General features: G+C 41.1%; 1 protein-coding gene across 1 annotated transcript in view; it reads left to right on the top strand.

Moving 5' to 3' along the window:
• LOC124553974 (polyhomeotic-proximal chromatin protein-like) overlaps positions 1–21,716 on the top strand; it is a 354,542-nt gene extending 332,826 nt beyond the window's left edge. The window contains exons 23-24 of the mRNA XM_047127998.1: positions 14,958–15,269; positions 20,057–21,716. Of these exons, the coding sequence (XP_046983954.1) occupies positions 14,958–15,269; positions 20,057–20,314 (570 nt within the window). The 3' untranslated portion in view covers positions 20,315–21,716. The remainder of the gene's footprint in view (positions 1–14,957; positions 15,270–20,056) is intronic.
• The last annotated feature ends 955 nt before the right edge of the window (positions 21,717–22,671 follow it).

The raw sequence follows: 22,671 nt of genomic DNA, 5'->3' as shown, positions 1-22,671 counted from the left end.
TGAAAGTAAAACATCTCGGTAGTTTTGAATGATGTCCTTGTTTTGCTAACTCAATTTTTCATTCACTAAACCATTTTCAGTTAACTGAAACACGCTTTGCAGTTGAAAACACCACCTAAACATTTACACCACAAATACTGTCTGTCATCTATAAGCTGTAACCCTTTCTGCACACAGGGTATACAGAAAGAATACTGAAATACTCAATATGTCACGCACAACGGCAAACTGGTCATTTTTTTCAGCAGGTACCGACGCCCGGGAATGTCACGTGGGGTGTCGAGGTTCGGGATTGTGTCTGATACCGTGAGGCGTGTGCGTTCCGGTTTTTGTTAGAGAACTCGATGAAAGTGTCGTGGCTTACCGTAAATTGGGTGAGAGATTTAGAACTTTGCCTCCCCCCTCCCCGAGTCACTGACAGAGTGTACGTCGGAAGTGCACAAAGTGGAAGGAGAGTAGCCGTGTATCCGGCGTTTCATTTGTAGGTGAGACTCTCACGATACGGTCCTCCTTTCCTCAGACATTACACAAATAGCACGTGCCACGGACCTCGCAGTACGCCACAGGCCGGAGCCGAAAGCCGGGCACGAGGAGAGTACGGTGGGCACGGGCCGGGTTCCCTTCTGCAGATCCGTCGGTTCGGATACAGTGTCTGGACGGTGCCATACGTTGGCATCGAAACTGGCTGGAGCTATATCACTGGACACGCCTGTTGTTACAGGCCTGCAGGGATAAGGAAAATGCTATTCGTATCCAGACATTTGCTGTCTGAATGCACAGCTATTACAATTTTGTATGTTCAAGTTCTAAGAGTCGTATTTCCACTGCCCAGAATTTTTGTCTGCCGAAGTCGGACCTCTTAATTTGCCCGAGTCGTCATCGAATATTTTTACGTATCACTGTTTCGCATCTCTGCTTTCACTCTAGGGGTAGTATGGATGTATAACACCACAGTATGCTTACTTTTCACCCCCATCCTACGGAAGGTAGGTTGTTACTATGCCAACAGTGCTACTTTTCAGATAATGGAATGTGTACAAAGTTTGGTTGAAATCCATCCTGTGATTTAAGACCATATGTGGAACACATACATACATACTGTTTTATAATGTATATTGATTGAGGCGTTATGGCCAATCGGACTCAGTAGCGACAAGCAGGTAATTACAGTGGCTGTGCCTCACTCGTGCCGACCACTCCGCTGCCCGATACGGCCCGCCCACTGCGAGTAGCTCGTAAATACTCGCAGTCGCCAGGAAATTGCTCTCAGTTCTGAGCCAACCTATTAGGTCTCCTGTACAAGCTGTCTAGCCAGATTACAGAAAGGCTCCCCTCCCCACCACTCTCCAGGAGCTTACTGTGCCCCACGTAGCCACTCTGGCACGTGCTCATCCGGAGTTGCACTTCTCACAGACACATTTGACCACAGTATGCAGTTCTCACTGGGATAGTTCGTGAGCCACATTATGGCGAGTGGCAGGAGGTAATTTGTATGCCAGTGTCACTTTCCCCCCGTCCTGCTCCAGTTGCGGGCGGTTCGCGGGAACGACAGCTGTCGAGCCTCCGCGTGACTCGAATCTCGCTAATTTTAGTCGTACGGTCTTTTCGCGACACGGACGTAGGAGGAACCGTTCGGCTGCCCTTCTTTGGGTCTCGTCTATTTCAACTATCAGTGCTATCTGGTACGGATGCCAGAATGATGAGCAGTATTTGAGTATTGCTCGAATGAAGGTTTTGTAGGCTGCCTCATTTGTGGGTTGACTACACTTCCTGAGGATTCTTCCAGTGGATCTGTACGGTGTCTACCTTACCTGTGATTAGTTTTAAATCTCTCTGTACAAGTACTCCGAGATATTTAATGTGTGTGACTGCTTGCAGTGATTGTTCTGCAGTTGTGTAATCCTACAGTAATGTGTCTCGATATCCACGGTCACAGACGACATGCAGGTTAACCTCGACACCCCACGTGACATTCCCAGGCATTGGTACCTGCTGAAAAAAATGACCAGTTTGCCATGGTGGGCATTGTGCATATTGAAGACACCCTCACGAGTGATGCTGCTTCATCTGACCGTAATACAGTGTTCACGAAGTCATCATTGGCTCCCTGTTGTGGTTGGAACCATTCACAGAATTGCATCTGCTGCTGGCGATCTGCAGGATGCAGGTGTTGCGTAAAAGCATAATGGTAGGGGTGCAGCCCACGCTCGTGCAGCACGTTAACGACCCTGCATTGCGACATACGCAGCTACCTCGCTACGTGACGTATACTTCGCTCAGGTTCTCGGTGTACAACTTCCGGAATAGCTTCCTCAGTAGCTGGAGTATGGCGAGTCTGTGGGTGATCTCTGTCACACGACGGTGGAAGGAGAGAACCCGACACCTGGAGGCACAGTTCCAGACAACGAAACACATTTTTATCTGGATGGCGTCGACGAGGATATCTGGCAGCATATTCACGAGTGCCGACACCAGCCCGGTTATCACATGCACTGAGGACCAGAAGCATATCCACATGTTCACCGTTGCTGTATGCCATACGTCTGCCACACTGGTTTAGAGGTTTACAATGAGAAAATTCGAGACGTGTACACATGTACGTTGCAATCTGTCAAGGGCGCATTACTTCGCACACAAGTATTCCCTGTCTGGCGGACAGCACATACAGTATAAACATGCTGTCAGTCCTGTGTGTTGTTCCATCTAATGACATTAACTGTCTGAGAGATATTGTTCTATATGATTCATTCTGACACCGCTAATTGTGAAATGTTCAGTTTCAAATTACACTGGTTCCCTAATGGTAATAGACATGATATTTCCACAGTCCCATTGATATAATAATGATAATAATAATAATAATAATAATAATAATAATAAAGAAATAATATTAATAATAATAAAGTAGTTCACCTCAACACATTCACATCTAACGAAATTATTTGACAGTTACATTGCACACCCACACACATTCAGTGATACACTTACACATGGAATAACTTATCTGAAACCTAAAGATCAAGTAGACACAGCAAACCCAGCTAAATATCGCCCCATAACATGCCTACCAACAATATACAAAATATTAACTTCAGTCATTACACAGAAATTAATGACACATACAACACAGAACAAAATTATAAATGAACAAAAAGGCTGTTGCAAAGGAGCACGAGGATGTAAAGAGCAACTGATAATAGATGCAGAGGTGACATATCAAGCTAAAACTAAGCAAAGGTCGCTACACTATGCATACATTGATTACCGAAAAGCTTTTGATAGTGTACCCCACTCATGGTTACTACAAATATTGGAAATATATAAAGTAGATCCTAAATTGATACAGTTCCTAAACATAGTCATGAAAAATTGGAAAACCACACTTAATATCCAAACAAATTCAAATAATATCACATCACAGCCAATACAGATTAAGCGTGGAATATACCAAGGAGATTCATTAAGTCTTTTCTGGTTCTGCCTTGCTCTGAACCCACTATCCAACATGCTAAATAATACAAATTATGGATACAATATTACTGGAACATACCACACAAAATCACACATTTGCTATACATGGATGATCTAAAACTACTGGCAGCAACAAATCAACAATTCAACCAATTACTAAAGATAACAGAAGTATTCAGCAATGATATAAATATGGCTTTTGGAACAGACATATGTAAGAAAAATAGCATAGTCAAGGGAAAACACACTAAACAAGAAGATTACATATTGGATAACCACAGCGACTGCATAGAAGCGATGGAAATAACAGATGCCTATAAATATCTAGTATACAGACAAAAAATAGGAATAGATAATACAAATATTAAAGAAGAACTAAAAGAAAAATATAGACAAAGACTAACAAAAATACTGAAAACAGAATTGACAGCAAGATTCAAGCCAAAAACTATAAATACTTATGCTATACCAATATTGACCTACTCATTTGGAGTAGTGAAATGGAGTAACACAGACCTAGAAGCACTCAATACACTTACACGATCACAATGCCACAAATATAGAATACATCACATACATTCAGCAACAGAAAGATTCACATTAAGCAGAAAGGAAGGAGGAAGGGGATTTATCAACATAAAAAACCTACATTATGGACAGGTAGACAATTTAAGAAAATTCTTTATAGAACGAGCAGAAACTAGCAAAATACACAAAGCAATCACTCATATAAATACATCGGCTACACCACTGCAATTTCATAACCACTTCTACAACCCTTTAGATCACATAACATCAACAGATACGAAGAAAGTAAATTGGAAAAATAAAACACTACATGGCAAGCACCCGTATCATCTAACACAGCCACACATCGATCAAGACGCATCCGACACATGGCTAAGAAAAGGCAATATATACAGTGAGATGGAAGGATTCGTGATTGCAATACAGGATCAAACGATAAACAACAGATATTACAGCAAGCATATTATTAAAGATCCCAATACCACAACAGATAAATGCAAACAACAAATAGAAACAGTAGATCACATCACAAGTGGATGTACAATACTAGCAAATACAGAATACCCCAGAAGACTTGACAATGTAGCAAAAATAATACATCAACAGCTTGCCTTACAACATAAACTTATAAAACAACACATTCCCACATACAAGTATGCACCACAAAATGTACTGGAGAATGATGAATACAAATTATACTGGAACAGAACCATTATAACAGATAAAACAACACCACATCACAAACCTGACATCATACTCACCAATAAAAAGAAGAAATTAACACAATTAATCGAAATATCCATACCCAATACAACAAATATACAGAAGAAAATAGGAGAAAAAATTGAAAAATACATCCAACTGGCTGAGGAAGTCAAAGACATGTGGCATCAGGATAAAGTTGACATCATACCAATTATACTATCAACTATAGGAGCCATACCGCACAATATCCACCAGTACATCAACGCAATACAGCTACATCCAAACATATACAGGGTGTTACAAAAAGGTATGGCCAAAATTTCAGGAAACATTCTTCACACACAAAGAAAGAAAATATGTTATGTGGACATGTGTCCAGAAATGCTTACTTTCCATGTTAGAGCTCATTTTATTACTTGTCTTCAAATCACATTAATCATGGAATGGAAACACACAGCCACAGAACGTACCAGCGTGACTTGAAACACTTTGTACAGGAAATGTTCAAAATGTCCTCCGTTAGCGAGGATACATGCATCCACCCTCCGTCGCATGGAATCCCTGATGTGCTGATACAGCCCTGGGGAATGGCGTATTGTATCACAGCCGTCCACAATACGAGCACGAAGAGTCTCTACATTTGGTACTGGGGTTGCGTAGACGAGAGCTTTCAAATGCCCCCATAAATGAAAGTCGAGAGGGTTGAGGTCAGGACAGTGTGGAGGCCATGGAATTGGTCCGCCTCTACCAATCCATCGGTCACCGAATCTGTTGTTGAGAAGCATACAAACACTTCGACTGAAATGTGCAGGAGCTCCATCGTGCATGAACCACATGTTGTGTCGTACTTGTAAAGGCACATGTTCTAGCAGCACAGGTGGAGTATCCCGTATGAAATCATGACAACGTGCTCCATTGAGCGTAGGTGGACGAAACTGAAATGAGCTCTAACATGGAAATTAAGCGTTTCCGGACACATATCCACATAACATTTTTTCTTTATTTGTGTGTGAGGAATGTTTCCTGAAAGTTTGGCAGTGCCTTTTTGTATCACCCTGTATATAAAACTACAGAAATCTTTAATTATTGATACGTGTTCAATTACCCGAAAGTTCCTAAATGCAATGTAACATATACCGTACAGTTAAAAGGAAGTCACACTAGATCAAGGTCTGCGTCACTTTCCATTTTTAACCAGACATAATGTCTGAGAAAGGAAAGAAATAATAGTAATAATAATAATAATAATAATAATAATAATAATAATAATAATAATAAACCCCGTGGAGGCCCGGGAAAAGAATCGGCCTCCGGTATGTTCTGCCAGTCGTAAAAGGCGACGAAAAGAACAAAAGAACAAGTTGGTTCAGGACAGAACTAAAGAAGCCTCGGACAAGTGCCGTCATGGTCGGGGACGACGCTTGAACCCTATGCCCGCCCACAATGGTAACGACACTGCTAGCCAACTGGAAAATGATTTAAATCCAAATAGAGGTGTTTTGCAGGATATGCTTCCTGCAACCACCCTAGAAGGAAAACAAAGACAGAGGATGAGATGGTCAGATGAAGTTAATCGACACCTCATGTTCTGTTATTACCAAGCAACAAACCTAGGAACCAACACAACTGGATACAGATCACAAGTATACACAACATTTATTACCAGATACCCAGAATTAAAATTTTTAACAGAACAACGATTAGCTGATCAGATCCGTGTAATAATAAAAAATAACAGGATACCCCAGTCAGAATTAGAAAACATCAAACAACAAGTACAACAAATACTGGATCAAAATAATGTGCAATCAGAAGAAGAAGAAAATACAGTAATGGACTCAAACATCCCAGAGCAAACAAACAAAGAACAACGCGCACCAATTAAACAATCAGAGGAAAACGAAATCTTAAGACAGCCACCAGAACAAGCACAAATAGAACACGAAGTGACACAGATGTTAGATATAGCTGAAAAATTTCAGCTAACATATATAGAATACAAAGACACAAATACAGACATTAGACCATTCTTGCGTAGACCACCAAATAACCCACAAGTCGAAACAACAATAAAAACTATCAACACAATCATACACAACAAAATAAATGAAAAGACAACTATGGAAGAGCTACAACTACTGGTTTATATAGGAGCACTCACTACACTAAATATACGCACTAAGCAGAGATCAGAACCAACCAACACACAGAAGAAACCCACAAAACCAGCATGGCAACACAGGCTACAGATCAAAATAGAAAAACTGAGAAAAGACATCGGACAGCTAACACAATTTATAAGAAATGAAATCTCGGAAAAAAAATGAAAAAAGTTAGGTAAAATCTCACAACAAGAAGCGACAGAGCAATTAGACGAAAAGAAGCAGAAATTACAAGCATTAGCCAAACGACTCAGAAGATACAAAAAAAGTGAAAATAGAAGGAAACAAAACCAAACATTCAACACAAACCAAAAGAAATTTTACCAGACAATAGACAACACACACATTAAAATAAACAATCCACCAAACATAACAGACATGGAACACTTCTGGAGCAACATGTGGTCAAACCCGGTACAACATAACAGGCATGCACGGTGGATACAAGCAGAAACAGACACATACAAGATGATACCACAAATGCCTGAAGTGATAATTTTGCAACATGAAGTCACCCAAGCAATTAATTCTACTCACAATTGGAAAGCCCCTGGAAATGACAAAATAGCAAATTTCTGGTTAAAGAAGTTCACCTCAACACATTCACATCTAACTAAATTATTTAACAGTTACATTGCAGACCCATACACATTCCCTGATACACTTACACATGGAATAACATATCTGAAACCTAAAGATCAAGCAGACACAGCGAACCCAGCTAAATATCGCCCCATAACATGCCTACCAACAATATACAAAATATTAACTTCAGTCATTAAACAGAAATTAATGACACATACAACACAGAATAAAATTATAAATGAAGAACAAAAAGGCTGCTGCAAAGGAGCACGAGGATGTAAAGAGCAACTGATAATAGATGCAGAGGTGACATATCAAGCTAAAACTAAACAAAGGTCGCTACACTACGCATACATTGATTACCAAAAAGCTTTTGATAGTGTACCCCACTCATGGTTACTACAAATATTGGAAATATACAAAGTAGATCCTAAATTGATACAGTTCCTAAACATAGTCATGAAAAATTGGAAAACCACACTTAATATCCAAACAAATTCAAATAATATCACATCACAGCCAATACAGATTAAGCGTGGAATATACCAAGGAGACTCATTAAGTCTTTTCTGGTTCTGCCTTGCTCTGAACCCACTATCCAACATGCTAAATAATACAAATTATGGATACAATATTACTGGAACATACCACACAAAATCACACATTTGCTATACATGGATGATCTAAAACTACTGGCAGCAACAAATCAACAATTCAACCAATTACTAAAGATAACAGAAGTATTCAGCAATGATATAAATATGGCTTTTGGAACAGACATATGTAAGAAAAATAGCATAGTCAAGGGAAAACACACTAAACAAGAAGATTACATATTGGATAACCACAGCGACTGCATAGAAGCGATGGAAATAACAGATGCCTATAAATATCTAGTATACAGACAAAAAATAGGAATAGATAATACAAATATTAAAGAAGAACTAAAAGAAAAATATAGACAAAGACTAACAAAAATACTGAAAACAGAATTGACAGCAAGATTCAAGCCAAAAACTATAAATACTTATGCTATACCAATATTGACCTACTCATTTGGAGTAGTGAAATGGAGTAACACAGACCTAGAAGCACTCAATACACTTACACGATCACAATGCCACAAATATAGAATACATCACATACATTCAGCAACAGAAAGATTCACATTAAGCAGAAAGGAAGGAGGAAGGGGATTTATCAACATAAAAAACCTACATTATGGACAGGTAGACAATTTAAGAAAATTCTTTATAGAACGAGCAGAAACTAGCAAAATACACAAAGCAATCACTCATATAAATACATCGGCTACACCACTGCAATTTCATAACCACTTCTACAACCCTTTAGATCACATAACATCAACAGATACGAAGAAAGTAAATTGGAAAAATAAAACACTACATGGCAAGCACCCGTATCATCTAACACAGCCACACATCGATCAAGACGCATCCGACACATGGCTAAGAAAAGGCAATATATACAGTGAGATGGAAGGATTCGTGATTGCAATACAGGATCAAACGATAAACAACAGATATTACAGCAAGCATATTATTAAAGATCCCAATACCACAACAGATAAATGCAAACAACAAATAGAAACAGTAGATCACATCACAAGTGGATGTACAATACTAGCAAATACAGAATACCCCAGAAGACTTGACAATGTAGCAAAAATAATACATCAACAGCTTGCCTTACAACATAAACTTATAAAACAACACATTCCCACATACAAGTATGCACCACAAAATGTACTGGAGAATGATGAATACAAATTATACTGGAACAGAACCATTATAACAGATAAAACAACACCACATCACAAACCTGACATCATACTCACCAATAAAAAGAAGAAATTAACACAATTAATCGAAATATCCATACCCAATACAACAAATATACAGAAGAAAATAGGAGAAAAAATTGAAAAATACATCCAACTGGCTGAGGAAGTCAAAGACATGTGGCATCAGGATAAAGTTGACATCATACCAATTACACTATCAACTACAGGAGTCATACCACACACTATCCACCAGTACATCAATGCAATACAGCTACATCCAAACTTATATATACAACTACAGAAATCTGTAATTATTGGTACATGTTCAATTACCCGAAAGTTCCTAAATGCAATATAACACATACCGTACAGTTAAAAGGAAGTGACGCTTGATCAAGGTCTGCGTCACTCCATTTTTAACCGGACTTAACGTCTGAGAAAGTGAAGATAATAATAATAATAATGCATTGAGAAACATACTCAACAGCATGCGGTTACGACTCAGTGTTGAAAGGCATAATTAGTTGGACCATGGTGATAACACATACAAATAGTAACTGAGTTTGGACATTATTCGCAAAGCACATTGCTAGTCCTACTGGTAATGCAAGGCCTAACAAAATGTAACGTACCTGCATGAGGCAAGAATAATAGTCGGTACTAATCTGTGGGTACAAAGTAAACATGTTTTGCATCTAGTAGATTTATTTATTTAGCGTATGGCAAGTACAAATCACGTATGAAAAATCTAAAAGTACAAAACACGCAAAACAGTTACAATATCACAAACAAACATCTAGGTTAGAAATATAATCGATTGCACTGTTTGTCGCATCCATGAAGTCCCTTGTTGGCCCAGGGTAGGCCCTCAGAGGGCATTCTACCACGATATGGTGAATTGTCTGCCTGTCAGCGCCGCAGTCGCACTGTGGTGATGGCACTATGCTCCATTTGTACAAGAAGTCCGCACAACGGCCGTGGCTCGTCCTGATCCTGTTAAGGGTAGACCAGATTTTGCGGGGCAAGTCAAAGCCCCGAGGTCTGTTAGATGTTCCCAATAAGGTGTTAACCTGAGGCGGTGTCTTTTCCTCCCATTCTTCTCTCCAGCGGTCCTCAAGAATAAAAGCGTTCTTTACCAGATCTTTGGCACTTGCGAGAGGGGGGTGTCCAGATTTCAATCTATTTTGCTCAATTCCATTACTCAGGGTGTGGATAGGAAGATCTGGGCTATTTTGGATTTTTCGACACTCCCTGACAAGTGCGTGTTCTCTGCGCAAATGTGGCGGCGGGATATGGCTCAATACAGGCAGCCATTGGACAGGAGTTGACCTGATGGTTCCAGAGATAATCCTCATCGTTTGGTTCAAGACTGCGTCCACCTCCTTGATGTGAGCACTATTTAACCATATTGGGGAACAGTACTCTGCTGCAGAATAGACAAGTCCCAGTGCAGAGCTACGCAGAACGGAGGCAGTGGACCCCCAACTGGTGCCACAAAGCTTTTGGACAATGTTGTTTCTAGTTCTGACTTTTTCAGCAGTGTTTACAAGGTGTTGTTTATAGCTCAATGTTCTATCGAGTGTCGCGCCCAGATACTTTGGTGTTCTATTATATGGAAGAATGCCGCCATCAAAGCGGATCTTGAGCTCTTTGTTTGCTAATTTGTTATTCAGGTGGAAACAAGTGGCCTCTGTTTTGGATGGGCTGGGTTGGAGCCTCCAGTCACTGAAGTATTTCCCTAGAGTGGTCAAATCGCTGGATAGTGTGATCTCAGTTTCCTCCATCACTCGGTGTTGTGTGGCCAAGGCCCAGTCGTCCGCATATCCCAACATTTTGGATCTCGTCCTAGGCATATCGGCTATATACATGCTGAAAAGCAGTGGAGCCAGTACTGAACCTTGGGGCAGGCCCTTATTAAGTTTCATGAATTTACTTCTGTTGTTACCGATGACAACCTGGAATGGTCTATTGCAGAGCATTTCGTTGATAAGGTTAGCCGTTTTTAGACATGGCACGATGCGGAGGAGCTTATAAATCAGGCCCTGTCTTCAGACAGTGTCGAACACCGCCGTCAGGTCAACAAATACCACTGATGTTTTTTGCTGTCTTTGGAAGCCCGCCTCGATGTAGGTTGTTAGAGCGAGGACCTGATCCGTGCAGCTTCTTTTCGGCCGGAAGCCCGCCTGTTCTACCAGTACAGCCTCCAGGATGACTTCGCTCATTCTGTTGTACATAAGTCTCTCCAGTAATTTATAGATCATGCTGAGTAAGGCGATTGGGCGGTAGCTCTGAGGTCGGTCACTCGGTTTGTCCGGTTTTAATATGGCAACAATTTTAGCCTTTTTGAGAGTGTGCGGAATTTTTCCAGTTTGCAACACGTTAGAGAAGAATCGCGCAAGCCATAATCTTGCAAATTTACCACAGTGGAGCAGAAATTCTGGGTGAATCCCATCAAACCCTGGGGCCTTTCCTGGTTTTATATCGTTCAGGGCCATATTTAACTCTTCGACTGAAAAGGGTTGGGAATAAGATGTATTGTTCTCTGCTGTCGATTTTAGCTCTTTAAGCTCCTTTTTAATTTTTATAGTATGGGCTCGTTCCTTTGGGGCCCTGGACGTCTTGCTGATGTGAACCGCAACTGTATTTGGGGACATAGCGCTGGTCATTCGCAGATTTTTACCTCCTCCTCCAAGTCTCCGAAGCAAAGACCACGCCCTTCTGCTTGATCTTGTAAAATCCATTTGTTCCACGGTCTCCATCCACTTAGCACGCCTGGCCGCGTCTAGGCTATGTAATAGACCGTCTGCAATTTCTTTATCCCCATTGTCCAGAAACTGTCTATAAAGCCCTTCACTTTCCTCGCTCCATCCTGGCACATATTCGTTTCTGAATCCTCTGGGCATACTAGCTTTAGCTGAGCTGATGATGGCTCCAACAAATCTTTCGTAGTTCTTATACGTTGGGGGTATCCATCCAAGGCATTTATCAAGTTTCTCCGAGAAAGCAGTCCAATCTGCCCTCCCAAAGTTCCATCTAGGACGAGGATAAGAGGATATCAGGGGAATAGTAAGACCTATTTCTAAGAGCACTGGACGATGCTGAGAGTGGGGGAAATCCTCAAGTACCCTGCGAGAGACCGGCAGGGGTTTGTTGTTCTTGTCAGTTGTAACAAAACTGAGGTCAGGGCAGGTCTCAGTTAGCCAAGCGGCTGATTTAAATGTACCTCGGTCTTTGGCGTCAAAGATTAGTTGAGTATTATGATCTTCTGTCCATTTCACCAGGTCTTCGCCGTTTTGGTCAGATATTCGATATTTCCACAGTTCATGGTGGCTATTAAAGTCACCCACGTATATTGCTGGGTGAGGCAGGATTTGAAGGGCTTGTGGGGGCCACGATTGCCCTGGAGGCTTGTACATATTATTTATTGTGATTTCACCCACTTTTATAATGGCTTCGTGAATGTCGTTTGTGGTAGATGTTGATACGAGAGCCACTTCTTCGATATTTCTCGTGACGTATGTTGCCGTGCCATAATGTCTGTGGTGTGTGGCGCCTATTAGGTCATAGCCAGATATTATGCCCCTTGATCTAAGCTGCTCGTCATCTTCAGTATGGGTCTCCTGAATTGCAACTACGTCAATGTCGTTCTTTGTTAAAACTTTATGCAAGTACATGCATTTGGCTCTACTTATGCCTTCAATATTCAGGTGGCAGACTCGAATCAGCGATCCGAGTTCTCTAGTCAAAGGGTTCGTTTTGCTAGAATTCATCGTGATTTGCCGTGACCAGGAGATCAACTAAGGATTATCTGGTCGCCTGTACTTTGCTAGTTCATTTAGCGTTACCCAGGGTGCACGTGTAGTATTCTACTACGGACGTGAACTAGCTTTACACCCCATCTAGTAGATGAAGTGGTGTGAATAAATTCACGCCCACTTTGTGGAAAGAGCTTCTTTCAAAGCTAACCAATCTTCCATTTCTACGATTGTAGTATGTAAGGACAAATGTTTTATAGAGGACCCACTTCAATCGCTGTTGATGGTTAAGATGCCAGATACCGTACCACCTGGACTACATTTACCAAATAAAAACCATATGCCTCAGCCCAAGATCGAAACATCCTGCGTGCTAACCCAAAACTGTATTCACTGCACCAACTGTAGTGCACAACCAAAATGTGTTGTCAGAGGTAGTTACTGTACATGTGGTTGCAGTGTTGCCAGATTGTCATTCTTTAACGTCCTTTTTCTGCCGGATTTACTTGCCAGATGAAATTCTATGACAGACATTTTTTTACCGCTAGCATGTGAGGAATCGCGCTGTGAAGCCCAAGTGCGCAAATTTCAGTTCACCCTGTATGTTAAACATAAGTGTTGGGTAGGACTAATAATTAAGTACACTATAACACAGCAGTAGATGTGCAATTATTGTTTACGACCGTTTAGTGAATGCTATGCTAGTGTTTACTTGAGTGCGACTTAGGTTTTGTATGCTCTGAATTCTGTACAGCCAAACAATCTGATTTCGATTTACCCTAGCCTGTATGTTTTGACAGTCTAGTCAAATTTCGGTAAATCCAAATTTTAATTTTTGCACATTAAATACTGCCACCTGGTGCATATTTAAAGATTGTGACGTATAACGTACCACTATCTGCTAATGATGGAAACAATAATTTTCAATAATCAAAAATTGTAAGATTTAATGGCAAGATTTGTTGGTCCAGGTTTTATGTAAATAACCTGACACAAATACTCTCATCTTCAGTTTATTTTACAAAATGTGCAAGGCAAAAACGTACAGTCAGTTTGCTCAGTAAGTCTCGAGAATAATATACATTGTGGCTTCTGCTACTGGTACTTTTATGTGTTTGTAACAATCAAACCACAACTTTCAATTATTATAATGTTCAACACAATTAATTTCACTGTACTGTGTTGCAATAGTTTTACATCATTTATTACATTGTAAGTTGTTCAATGTAATCTTTTACAATGAATAAGGTCATAAACTTTTATAAAATAGCACTTTTACGCATAAAAATTGGTCCTTTTCACACGTGTCTTCATTTCGATTTCATATTCATTTTTCTCGACCGGTATGAGGTTTTGGCACTGGCTTAAATGATTTATTGTAGAATTAAATCTGTAAACTACCTAGTCTTCCTCTAGGAAAAAAAGGGTAAACTTCATACAGTATATGGAGCTTAATGAAAGATAAACAATGAAGTGCCCTACAAGAAAAGTATTTTTACCTTACATTATTAACGTGTGCATTTGTGAAAAATAATTTGAAAGTAATGTAAACATCTCATATTAGTGCTCAAAATTGTTATTCTAGAGTACAACACATAAAACTACCCAATTTCTCAAAAGAAGGTCTGTCAATGATGAATTTCACAGGTACTTCACTACTCACTGGCATCAGATAATGCACTAAAACTTTGACGTGACATTTGCATTTCAGTATCTGTACTGAATACGAGTCAGTTACCGTACTGGAAATGACTCGTGCACGTGGGCTTTTGTCTGCACAAAATAAGAGTGCCATCCGAGTTCACACTGGTATCTCGAGTGACCACTTGCCGAAGTATGCAGTGCTGTAAATCTGTAGTGGTCCTTTACAAAGAATCCTCCGCGACAGTCACTCTCGACCGTACCTGGGCAGATACTGATTCCCCGATGCCTTCCGTCTCCCCGCAGAACGCCACCGGGGCGAGCGCGCCGACGCGGTCCTCTTCGTCGGCGTCGACAGCGCCGCTGGGAGCCGAGAGTGCGGGTGACGAGACGGAGGACTCCGGCGCGGAGAGCTTCGGCGGCGACAGCGGCGTGCACGCGGGCCTCGCGGCACCCGGCTCTGGCGCCGCGTCCGCCGTCATGGACGAGCAGTCGCAGGACAGCTGGGCCAGCTCGAACAACGCCGCCACCGACAACAACGGCAACCCCGCCGCCGCCAACAACAACAACGATGACGCCGCGAACCGGCAGCCCAAGGTCAACCCGCTCAAGTGGTCGGTGAGTGTCACTGCTGCCTGCAGCTGTGAGAGGCTGCCGTCGTCTCAGATTTGTAACATTGTACACTCGGCTGTTTCGACTCCTGACTGACTAAATTTGCCACGAGAAGACTGTCAATAACAGAATGAGTTGCAACATTCTGTAAAATTTATCGCAATAACTGTAAGTCAACACTACGTCTTGTCTGCACCATACCTGCGGGAATGGGACGTAGGGGATAAAGAATATCTCGTGAGACATCACCTAACGTGATCATTGAAATTAGAGTCTACCAGTGCAGGTTAATCACCATGTCAGTGACTTTCTTTTGTGGCCCAAATGATCCTGTGACCATTTGTTGTGTCCTTCTTCGTATACATCCAGTGTCCCCCTGTTAATCCTTTTTTTTCCTGCCTCTGGTTCCACAGAAGTTATTCCCTGATGACTTAACAGGTGTCCTACCATCCTGTCCCTTCTTCTTGTCAATGTACTCCACACGTTACTATCGTCACTGCTTCTGAGGAGAACCGACTCATTTCTTACTGGCCCACCTAATTTTCAACATGTTTCTACAGCACCACATCTCAAAAGCTTCTGTTCTCTTTTTTTCTTATTCTGTCATAATCCACGATTCACCTCCAGACAGTGGTATACTGTAAACATATTGTTGTGACTTAGTACACTTTGAAAAACACAAAAACATGAAATTCACATTTATTAGGTCACAGACTGACAGCTTAACCTAAGTAAGAAGATACAGTTTAATGATTAAATAAGCGAAAAATATACCTATTCAAAAAAGCAGATAAAAATTCACTTGACACCTTACTGAGAGACAATCTCCACTCATTCCAAATTAATAATATAAGTGTAGACCAGATGTGGCTTAAATTCAAAGAAATAGTAATGGCAGCAATTGAGAGATTTATACCAAATAACTTAACAAACAATGGAGCTGATCCTCATTGGTACACAAAACGGGTTAGAATACTGTTGCAGAAACAACGAAACAAACATGCCAAATTTAAACAGACGCAAAATCTCCAAGATTGGCGAGCTTTTGTAAAGATGCTTATAACAGTTTCCATAACAAAAATTTGTCTCGAAACCTGGCAGAAAATTCAAAGCAATTCTTGTTGTATGTGAAGTATGTTAGTGGCAAGAAACAATCAATGCCTTCTCTGCGCAATAGCAATTGAGATACTATGGAAGACAGTGCTACCAAAGCTGAGTTACTAAACACAGCCTTCCAAAATGCCGTCACGGAAGAAGAAGAAGAAAATATTCTGGAATTCAAATCGAGAACAGCTGCCAACATGAGTAATGTAGAAGTAAATATCCTCAGAGTAGTGAAGCAACTTAAATCACTTGTGTTCGAACGTAATGAATTACCTCGAAGAAAATGGTCTATTAACACACAGTCAACATGGGTATAGAAAACATCGTTCCTGTGAACCACAACTAGCTTTTTATTCACATGAAATGCTGAGTGCTATTGACAAGGGATTTCAGATCGATTCCGTATTTCTGAATTTCCAGAAGGCTTTTGACACTGTACCACACAAGTGGCTCATAGTGAAATTGCGTGCTTATGGAATATCGTCTCAGTTATGTGACTGCATCTGTGATTTGCTGTCAGAGAGGTCACAGTTCTTTGTAACTGACAGAAAGTCATCGAGTAAAACAGAAGTTATTTCTGGTGTTCACCAAGGTAGTGTTGTAGGTCCTTTGCTGTTCCTTATCTATATAAACGATTTGGGAGACAATTGGAGCAGCCGTCTTTGGTTACTGCAAAACGATTTCGATTTAGAAGAAATATCGGAATGGTGTGAAAAGTGGCAGTTGACCTTAAATAACGAAAAGTGTGAGGTCATCCACACGAGTGCTAAAAGGAACGCGTTAAACTTCGGTTACACAATAAATCAGTCTAATCTAAAAGCCGTAAATTCAACTAAATACCTAGGTATTACAATTACGAACAATTTAAATTGGAAGGAACACATAGAAAATGTGGGAAAGGCTAACCAAAGACTGCGTTTCATTGGCAGGACACTTAGAAAATGTAACAGACCTATTAAGGAGACTGCCTACACTACACTTGTCCATCCTCTTTTAGAATACTGTTGTGCGGTGTGAGATCCTTACCAGATAGGACTGACTGAGTACATCGAAAAAGTTCAAAGAAAGGCAGCACGTTTTGTATTATCGCGAAATATGGGAGAGAGTGTCACAGAAATGATACAGGATTTGGGATGGACATCATTAAAAGAAAGACATTTTATGTTGCGACGGAATCTTCTCACGAAATTCCAATCGCCAACTTTCTCCTCCAAATGGGAAAATATTTTGTTGACACCGACCTACATAGGGAGGAACGATCACCACGATAAAATAAGGGAAATCGGAGCTCGTACAGAAAGATATAGGTGTTCATTCTTTCTGCGCGCTATACGAGATTGGAACAATAGAGAATTGGAATCATTTGCCGACCGAGATGTCATTGCGTACAAGACCTGGCATTGTGGAAGTCCCAATCTAGACCTAGTTATGTATATAGTAATATGCCTTTTACATTGTATACCCGCTCCCAGGCACTTGAATGTGATTTGCAGAGTATCCGTGTAGATGTAGAAAAGATACATACGAGACTAGTGACGAATATGGACTTGTCGATCTGTACTGACTACCCACCAGAGCTGGTGTACGGCCGTATAAAGGGCTTTCGCACACTGTGGCCATCAGCGATTGGCTGTAGGTGACCGAGGAGCCAGACAGCAATTGTCAGCTCCCATGTGGGGCCCGGAGTGGCCAAGCAGCGTGCTGTTCAAACTGTGTGACGTGTGCTGCAGCAGTGGTGGCCGTTGTAGTAACGTACGGGTTGCTACGCGTACATTATCGGCAATTTCTTAATTAAAGTAAAGCCAATTTTTGATACTGTAACATTCTTAATGTCGACACATTTGATGAAATTAAAGCTGAAGTTTCTTTTCATTTTGCACATGCCAAATCAGTCCTTCTGATGACTATTTCTTTTTCAATTTCTTCACATTGTCCTTGCAAGATTTTCACCTACATTTCTTTTTTATTTCATTCCTGAAGTGATGTATATGTTTGATTCCTGTCTTCTTCTGAATATATATTTTGTACTTCCATCTTCTGTTGATCAGTTGAAGTATTTGCTTTGGCACTGAATGTTTCTTCAGTTGTCTTCCTTATATCTATATTTGTCCAGCTTCTGTGGTTGCTGTTTACAGAGAAGTAGAGTCCTCTTCACCCTAACTGCCTATTGTGATATTCAGTATCACTGTGTCTGTCTGAAAATGACCACTGGCTAATCACAACTGTTTAGCGCACTGCGAAATATTCGTGTGATTGTGTTGGGTGAACTATAAAAAGCAAAATAATAAAATCATAATGTCAGAAAAAATTTAACAAGTTCACATTACCTCGCCGATTAATTATATCGTATCGGTTTTCTGTATTTTAAAAATAGCGTGAATGAAGTACGGAAGTTTTAAAGTTCCTTGCAGTTTGCGCAGGACTGGGACTTGAACGGGGAACTTCTGCCTTTTTGTGGCTAATGCTGTACTCACTGATCTATCAACACTATATTGGTTCTAATCCTGCCAGTACATCTCTCCTACTTTCTGAAAGGCAGAAGTAGAGCTGTGAGGGTGGGACATGATTTATGCCTGGATAGCTTAGTCGGTACAATGTTTACATGCAAAAGACAAATGCTCTCAAAACTGCAATTGGTTAGCAAAAATAATCATATTTCATATTTTGTAGCTGATGCAACAACAAAGAGGAATATACTGATTTTCACAAGTAGCTAACTGATGACATGGGCTCGATGTTTATTGTTGGCAAGAGATCTTATTCCAAACTACAGAATGAAACGCTGACTTTTAACTCAGGTAATCTTATATTGCCTCAACTTTGAACACATTATTATAAACTTTACATAGGCTGGTTAAAGAGTTGGTACTTTTTTCATTTCAAACCTTTGCAATCTCTGTCTTCCGACAACAGCCTGGACTCCCTTCAATTAACTCAACAACAACCACCTATTTGCTTGGAATTGCACCTGAAAAGTAACAGTCCTTGATAACTAGGTCATTATTGGTGTTAATACATTTGTAAACTTATAATGAAAAATTATGTATTTACAAAAACTTAATTGTGGCAATGAGTTTTACAGTAATAAGGAAGATAAGTGGCACATTTTATTTGCTTGTACATTTTCTGCATTATACAAAATTGGTTTTGTACAGCTACTTTTGAAATATGCAAATTCTTGCTGTGGCAAATAATTATTTTGGTTACTATCATTTATAGAGGTTTCAGTGCTAAAGTCACATCACCTGATATAACCAGCTACTTATCTGATTAAAGACAACTATTTCTAAACTGTTTTCATACTGGATAATAAACTATGACATTTCTTCTGGGTTTTTCTGTAATTTTCTGTTTGTAAATGTTGCTTGTATTGTACAAAAAACTCCTTTATGCGAGTGAATTATCGTCTTCTGGATTTGAAATTACTGACCTGCCTGAAAAGGAATCAGTAATTCCAATTTGTACTGTTTCATAATCATGCAGATGAAGTGATATAACTTATTTTGTTATGTACAAGTTACTAAAATACTTCAAAAGTGCTCGATAATCATTAATAAATGTCAAAGAAATAAACACGATTGTAAATATATGACAGCACAGTAAGATACGTGACGTATTGAGAGATACATTAAAGTAGTGCATCGCCTACTCCCGTACAAAGTCTGAGGCCGCTACTTTTCTCCTCGCAGGTGACGGAGGTGTGCGAGTTCATCAAGGGGCTGCCCGGTTGCGCAGACTACGTAGAGGACTTTGCCATCCAGGAGATCGACGGGCAGGCCCTGATGCTGCTCAAGGAGGACCACCTCATGTCGGCCATGTCGATGAAGCTCGGCCCCGCGCTCAAGATCTGCGCCAAGATCGACACGATGCGCGGCGCCGTAGGCGAAGGCGCGCCTGCGGTCAACGGCCCGGCGGTCGGCGTCCCCGTCTCCAGCCCTACCAAGTAGCTGGCGTCCACGTCGGCGTGTCGAGAGCTCTCGCACCGGGACAGAGCGTGACGACGTATCCGTGCGAAAGTTTGCGAGCCAGAGAGGTAGCCTATCCCGGTTTGACATTTGAGCGACAAGATACCTCGGTCGCTTCCTGCCGTCGTGTGCATTTAATACTTTTGGGATCGGCACTGTACAGCGGCAGAGAGTGTGACCCAGACGGACCGTTACAAGGTGGAAGGAATACGTGTGACATCTAATGTCTTCAAATCCCTGTGAAACGTGCAGCATTTCAGTTCGGCGTTTCTAGTTAGGCCACACTGATCCACAGTTTACGTCTCCTGTGGGGGCCGCTCTCAAAATAGCCCCCTTCAGACTCATTTTTGTATCCCCTTTCTACAGTGAGGGATCTTTCTGAGTACAGTCGTCAGCGCGACACGTGTGAATTTGTGCTAGGAAATTTAAGGGTTAAGAATTCTATACACACTCTCACCGGCACTGTGGGGGTCTAAACGGCCACAGATTCACGCGTAATACTCCCCGTAGGTGACTGTAGCCCTAAGTATCTGACGGCCTCAGTCCGAAAGAGGACTTTTCACAGCTGTGGCTGTCTGTATCTCGGACGGGGGATAGTGGCAGCTGTGAGGTGTTGGCCAGAGCACTCGCGGCACATTCAGAAGCGAGCAAGTGTGTCACTACAGGACGGTAACTGCCACTGTGTTCCCTTTCCTGCACTGGCTGTACGTTTGGAGAAACCCTGCCCCCTGTGGTCACAAATTGTGACATTTGGTGAAATCTCCACTGGGCTACCGAGATACCTCTAATGTTACACTTTTCACAAAACTCGTGGCTCGCAGTGTTGAAAGTAGAACTTATTTATCTTGCAAGTGCTTTGTATTTGTGTGCTACTGTGACTAGAAATTTCATTAATTCCACACACGTGTACTCTATTCTGAATACTACTTTCAGATTACTTGACAATTGTGCTAGTTTTGAGCTGATTTTGTGCAAGCCAGATAAACATACCTTTTACTGGATGCCATTATGTGTGGTTCCAGTGACACCTGTATTCCTGTTTTGCAGGAAAAAAGTGTACTCCAAACTACTGTAACATATGTTCCTTTGTGACAGACATGTTCCCATTCTTATCAGTTATTATTGACAATGAGGCTGAGGAAATGGGTACAAAGGAGAAATGGAAGCAGCGTTTTGTTTGCTGCGGAAAGGAGTGTGTTTCGTAATCGAAACGGTTCTGTAATTTGTGTAGATTTTTCTCGATCAGCATGTTACTTATTAAGAGATGTGTGTTTTATGTTTAGTGTGTAGGAAACTGTAAAGGACTTCATCGGCTGTGACATGATATGTTGACTGTTTGTATATTTTTTCCTTTTTTTTTTTTTTTTTTTTAAAAGCTGTAGCAGTAGATTTGTTGTTTATTTGTATACATTTACAACTTGTATGTTTGTCTGTCTGTCTGTGTGTGTGTGTGTGTGTGTGTGTGTGTGTGTGTGTGTGTGTGTGTGTGTGTGTGTGAGAGTGAGTGAGTGAGTGAGTGAGAGAGAGAGAGAGAGAGAGAGAAAATCATAAAATTTGGTGGTGCACATCACGTTTTGCTTCCACCGAATAACACTGCCAACCACCTCCTTAATGTAATGACTGACTGCTCTCAGCAATCGTCCTGTGACCGCCAAAGAGAAGGCTTTCTGACTGAAGTGTGGATGCTAGCGAGGCCTCAGTTCGGTCTGCAGTGGGAAGCCGAAGCACTGCCTGGAGTTGCCTCAAGCTATTTGTCTGTGTGAGGCTAATGTCCTCGTATAATTAGTGTCGGACACTTCCAATAGGCTACTGTGAGGAAGCAAAGTATTTGTACAAGGAATTGCTCACTGTACCGGGTTTTCCTAGTTGTACACTGCGGCAGCAAAAGTGCAAAGCTGGAGGGCACAGCAAAAAACTGACTACGCAATCTTTCCACCGGGATGCAAAATTTGCTTATGTTACTGGTATGCATTTCATTATTATAGTGAAGGTCAACATTTTTAGCATTCAGCACACGAATGAACTTTTCGTGTTGGAGGTGCAGAATTTGCTAGTGCAGTTAGGCAGACAGGTTACGGAAGCTCGCCACTATCTTTTTCTCGCCTCGTATAAATGCTCGGGACGGGGCTCGTAAATGGCTTCGGTCTTTGACAGAAAGGATGTATTCGACATTTTTTTTAAAAACAATTTTCCTACTGTAGAACAAACAATGATGATATTTAAAATTAGATTTTTAAAGCCGTGTACAAAAGTGAAATAATATAGTGTGAGGTCGCTCAGCTGTCGAGACAGTGGGGTGCCGTCTGGGGCCGGTGTCGGTCGAATCCCCACAGAGCCGT

Source organism: Schistocerca americana, chromosome 11 (genome assembly GCF_021461395.2).
Source record: "Schistocerca americana isolate TAMUIC-IGC-003095 chromosome 11, iqSchAmer2.1, whole genome shotgun sequence".
In the NCBI taxonomy this organism is placed as follows: domain Eukaryota; kingdom Metazoa; phylum Arthropoda; class Insecta; order Orthoptera; family Acrididae; genus Schistocerca; species Schistocerca americana.
This window is presented reverse-complemented; position numbering and strand designations above follow the sequence as displayed.